Source organism: Ziziphus jujuba, chromosome 12 (genome assembly GCF_031755915.1).
Source record: "Ziziphus jujuba cultivar Dongzao chromosome 12, ASM3175591v1".
In the NCBI taxonomy this organism is placed as follows: domain Eukaryota; kingdom Viridiplantae; phylum Streptophyta; class Magnoliopsida; order Rosales; family Rhamnaceae; genus Ziziphus; species Ziziphus jujuba.
Genome location: NC_083390.1, coordinates 7,230,458 through 7,235,713, shown reverse-complemented (window position 1 = coordinate 7,235,713; position 5,256 = coordinate 7,230,458). Strand labels below are relative to the sequence as shown.

The following is a 5,256-nucleotide window of genomic DNA, read 5'->3' as shown; positions in this document are numbered from 1 at the left end:
CTTCAATATTTGTAATAAACATATAAAATTTAATAGAGATTTTAACTTTATGAGTAATTTTGATATTTGGACAATAAATAAAGATATATATAGAGAATCCGATCAGGCACAACCAGCAGTATTCCATTTTCTCTTCCCATAAACTAAACAATCTTTTCGTGTGTCAAAAGTGTGATTGGACTTGGGATAGTTTTCTGAATTAATTGAGGAAAAAAAAAAAAAAATGGGGCACAAAGAGCATAGAACTATCCATGTTGTAGTGCTTCCATATCCAGGCCAAGGCCATATTAACCCTCTCCTTCAATTTGCAAAGCGTTTAGCCTCTAAAGGTGTCAAGGCCACCATAGCCACAACCCATTACACTGTCAACTCAATATCTGCACCCAACGTCGGTGTCGAAGCCATCTCCGATGGGTTCGACACTGGGGGCTTTGCCGAGGCAAAGAGCGAGGACTTGTTCCTCAAGTCCTTCAAAACCAATGGCTCAAGCACACTGTCTCAACTCATTCAAAAATACCAAAACTCTGACTACCCTGTGAATTGTGTAGTGTATGATTCATTTTTTCCGTGGGCTCTCGATGTGGCCAAGCAGCATTCTATACCGGGAGCTGCATTCTTCACCAATTCCGCCACAGTGACTGGAATATTCGCTCACATACACCGCGGCTTTCTTTCGCTTCCGTTCAAACCTGAAAACATGCCCTTGCTCATTCCTGGCTTCCCTCCACTCAATTTTGATGACTTGCCAAGCTTTCTCAAATTCCCAGATGGATATCCTGTTTACTTGGCCATGAAATTGAGTCAGTTTTCTAACTTGGAATTCGCGGACTGGGTTTTCGGAAACACTTTTGAAGAACTAGAACACGAGGTATTTATACACATACATATATATATATATATATATATATCTATTCTCTTATTTGTGAATCTGGACAAATTTTTGTTTAGAATTCAGCCTGTTATGGTAAAAGATGTCCCATATTTTGTTATAGGATGAATTCTGAACAAAAATTTATCAAAGATTATAGTACAAGTATATATACTTCATTTAATATGATTTGTAAAGTATATTCTACAATTACATATAATTTATGAGACATTATTTGGAGATTATATGTAATCAGGTCCGTACGTCTACTAAAGCAAAACTTTATATATAACACTCCCACCAGTAATTATATATGGTCAAATACTTGTCTTGTCAATTATATTGCTAAATATATTTATGTTTATATGTTAAATAATAAGGAGGCAAAAGGAATATCGAATCTCTGGCCGGGAAAGTTGATAGGTCCGATGGTTCCGTCAGCTTACTTGGATGGCAAAATCAAGAATGACAAAGGGTACGGAGCAAGCCTATGGAAGCCGCTCGGTGAAGAATGCCTCAAATGGCTCGAAACCAAGCCCCAAAACTCAGTTATCTATGTCTCTTTTGGAAGCATGGTGTCCTTGACACAGAAACAAATGGAAGAAATTGCGTTTGGCTTACAAGAAAGTAATTTACATTTTCTTTGGGTGGTAAAAGAATCCGAGAGAGACAAGTTGCCCAACGGGTTTATAGACTCGGCGAAAGAAAAGGGTCTGATTGTGGGTTGGTGCAACCAGCTAGAAATACTAGCTCATGAAGCTGTAGGCTGTTTTGTTACACACTGTGGTTGGAACTCGACGCTCGAAGGGCTTAGCCTCGGCTTGCCTATGGTTGGTGTGCCACAGTGGGCAGACCAGTTAACTGATGCTAAATTTGTGGAGGAGATTTGGGAAGTTGGGGTTAGAGCCAAGGAAGATGAGAAAGGGATAGTGACGAAAGAAGAGCTCGTGTTGTGTTTGAAGACTGTCATGGAAGGAAAGAGAAGCCAAGAGATCAAGAAGAACTCCATCAAATGGAGAGAGAAGGCTAAGGCAGCTGTTAGTGAAGGAGGAAGCTCTGAGAAGTGCATCAATGAATTTGTAGAGTTTCTGAGGTGTTGTGATCATAAGAAGATGTTAAATGGTCACCACTAGTAGCTAGAGTTTTTTCCTTTCTTAATATTTTAGAGTTTTAATTAATTTGTTCTGTGTGTTTTATATGTGTATATATTTTTCTTTTATTTGATTCTGAATCTTGTGGTTAGCAGTGCACCTGTAGATTAATTTATTAAATTAACTTCATTTGATAACCTTTTGTTTTTTATTTTTCATTTTTTCTTTTTTGATAGAGAGATTAATACACATGATAAATAATTAATATAATAGATAAATCATAACAAGAAACATATGATGATGATGATGATGATCATAATAATAATAATTATTATTATTATTATTATTTTGAAAATGTAACCACATATAATATGAAAAGTGATTTTATGCAAAAGGAATAGAATCATTTAAGGTGATTAGTAAAATATATATATAATATAATAACTAATTTCCTAACTGTTTAAGCTTTTAAAAGAACTAGTAATTCTATTATACATTTAGGGTAATTGACTTTCGGGAATGGAAATTTTATTGTAGCATCAAGACAGTAAAATATTTTTCCCAACATCTTGCGATGAAAGCCCTTTTCAATCCATTCAGAAAAACAAGATCAAACCAAAGCTTGTTAGATTTAAAAAAGATTACGGGACAGAAGGATTACTGGGTTAGGCTTTATTTTTCTTTATCTTATTGCTAAGGATCTTTTATTTCTAGCTGCATTTTCTTTCGGTCTGAGAAAATTCATTCTATAACTAATCTGTTTTGTTTGCCACAACTGTGTAGTTTGTTGCAATTGAAGAAGTTAGATGATCATAATTTGACACTAATTTTATCAGATTTATGCGTGTGAACAATCTAATAATGCTCTTAAAGACTACATGTAAGGGAAGTATAAAGATTTTATCTATTTATAAAAATAAAAAATGAAGGATCTCAGTTTGGTCAACCAAATTGTTGTGACAAATCAACGAAATTGGATTCAATATCAAGTGATATTGGATCGGTTGATAACTTATTTTACTACTACAAATTGTAGTATGAGACACGGAATGGAGATGTTATGGCAAATGATAAAAAGATTGCTAAATTTGGGTTATGTTATTATTATTATTAAATAGGAAATAATATTGTTAATTTCCTTTTATCATAATGAATTTTGTTTAATAACCAATTTGAAATGGTTACTAGACCAAAACTGGAGCAAATTTTCAATGCTTTTGAGAATATTCTTTTCTCTTACAAATCAATTGTATCCACGTGGGATCCACGTTTATGGGATTGGGGCCCATTGTTTAGTGAGAGAAGGAAACAATACTCCCAGGAGCATTTGAAATTTCTTATGCCAGTCCTTAAGGGGGTGTTTGTTACATGGGACTGGCCAGGACCGGATAGGTTATAGTCCCAATCTGGTGTTTGGGAAGCAAAATGGAGGACGGGACACACTTATCCCGTTAACCAATTTATCCGCTTGGAAGGGGACAAAGTTGACCCACCAAAACACCTGGGTCACTTTTGTCCTGTCCTCTCTCGAAGCTTTCGTGAATAACCTCTCGTCCTCTCACACGAAGTTGCTTCTGCTAGACCGTTCGCCGCCTTTGTTCAAGATCTCGCCGGATCGTTGGCCGCTTCTTTTCGGTTTGAAACCCTCGGTGAGTCTTCTTCTTTGCTCTGTTCATTTTTGTGTTCTTCATCTTTGATCTGGTTAGAGACTTCTTCTTCTTCTTCATCGATTTAATCTCTGCTTCTGCTTCTTCTTCTTCGTTCTCCTCTGCTTCTTCTTCTCCGTTTGATTTGTTTAGGGATTTGGTTCACAACATTTTAGGGCTTCCATTCCGCGCCAATTAGGCCAAAGATTTGCAAAATTAGGGCTTGGATTCGTGAGGAAAAGGCTTAAAATTGGGATCTACCTACGTCTACAGTGCTCTTCTACGAATTTGAACGGTAAAGATTGTCAAGTTTTGCCGTTAGACATTTCTGATGGTTTTTGTTTTAGGTATTTTTGGCGGTTGTTGTGTATATGATTGAATGTGGAAAATTACCCGTATGTATGAGACTTGTTTAATTTTTGTTCAAATAAAAAAAAGCTTATATACTGTTAGTTTGAACTAATTAGAAATATGTTAGTGTATTGTACAATTTAAGTACATTAATCTTTTTGATATCTTCATTTCTACTTGTGCGGTACCTCTCTGCTTGCGGTACATTCTATGATATATATATATATATATGATCTGATGTTCTTAAGAAAGCTTAACTTTTGAGTTTGGTCTCTTCAGATTTCTTTAGTTGGGTGCAACTTTGTGTTCACTTCTGAATTATGTTGGTTTTTGACACATCCTTTCATATTCAAATTTCTATGCAAGAATGGCGTCTACAAATTTCAGAATTAGGAAATCGAATTTAATCTTCACCTGAAATTGTAGAATGTAATAGGTAGATATTTTAAGCTTCCTGTGTTTCTATATGTATGACTTTTTAGGATACCCAAGAATTGTCGAGTTTGATATTTTGTGGAATGGTCGTGGTTTGAACCTCTTATATTCTGTTTTTGTACTATGTGTTGCAGAAATTACATTGTTTTAGTTCAATAGCCAAAAGTATCAGATATGAAAATTTTATCCATATATACTGTATTGTTTATTATTCGGAATTGCATTTTTTCTTAGAAAGGAATCTATATCTCATCCAACCATGCAAATTGGTTTGCATTTTTCTCAGTGGAAATTGTGACCACCGTGGGGATATATTTATTACACTTGTTACTTTATTAGAAAATTTTATAGCTTTAAACTTATCAGAAAAGTAAAAATTTGAATGACTTAAGCACAAATGTATTTGATATGCATACCTATTAGCATAGACCAGATGAATAGGAGTGCGTGAAATATTTTTCTTTTGGTACCACAGCTAGCTTTTACTTCTTGGAAACTACATTCATAACTAAGGTTATCTCATTACCAAGCCATGTAATTTTTTTCATTGGGTTTTATGATGACCTAGCAGGATGTAGCTCTTGTTTATTTATTATACCCCGAATTCTTTATAACCTTAATGTAGAACACCATATCGCTGCCATTACCTTGCATATACTAGAGGGTTGCATTACATATTGGCAAATGTACTTGTTATCAGGAAGATGGATGCTGCCATCTGACACTACTAATCCTTAGGCATAGCCTATGCATGGGATTTATATTAACTGAAGCTTTCTAAGTTTCCACTTTGCAGATAACCTTTAATTGATTTTGAATGAGTCTTTGGTGTTTGACAATTGACATCCAAGATTTTTCCAACAGG

At 35.0% G+C, this 5,256-nt stretch overlaps 1 protein-coding gene across 1 annotated transcript; it reads left to right on the top strand.

Annotated features, from left to right (window-relative positions):
- LOC107419884 (UDP-glycosyltransferase 74B1) lies at positions 1-2,156 on the top strand. The gene is made up of 2 exons (XM_048462879.2): positions 1-868; positions 1,249-2,156. Exons 1-2 carry the CDS (start codon positions 224-226, stop codon positions 1,999-2,001), a joined length of 1,398 nt encoding a protein of 465 aa, XP_048318836.2. The 5' UTR covers positions 1-223; the 3' UTR covers positions 2,002-2,156.
- Positions 2,157-5,256: the final 3,100 nt, after the last annotated feature.

Coding starts and splice junctions, on each gene's coding strand:
- LOC107419884 (XM_048462879.2), top strand. CDS start 224: ATGGGGCACAAAGAGCATAGAACTATCCATGTTGTAGTGCTTCCATAT. Junction 869..1,248: donor TTGAAGAACTAGAACACGAG/GTATTTATACAC, acceptor TTAAATAATAAG/GAGGCAAAAGGAATATCGAA.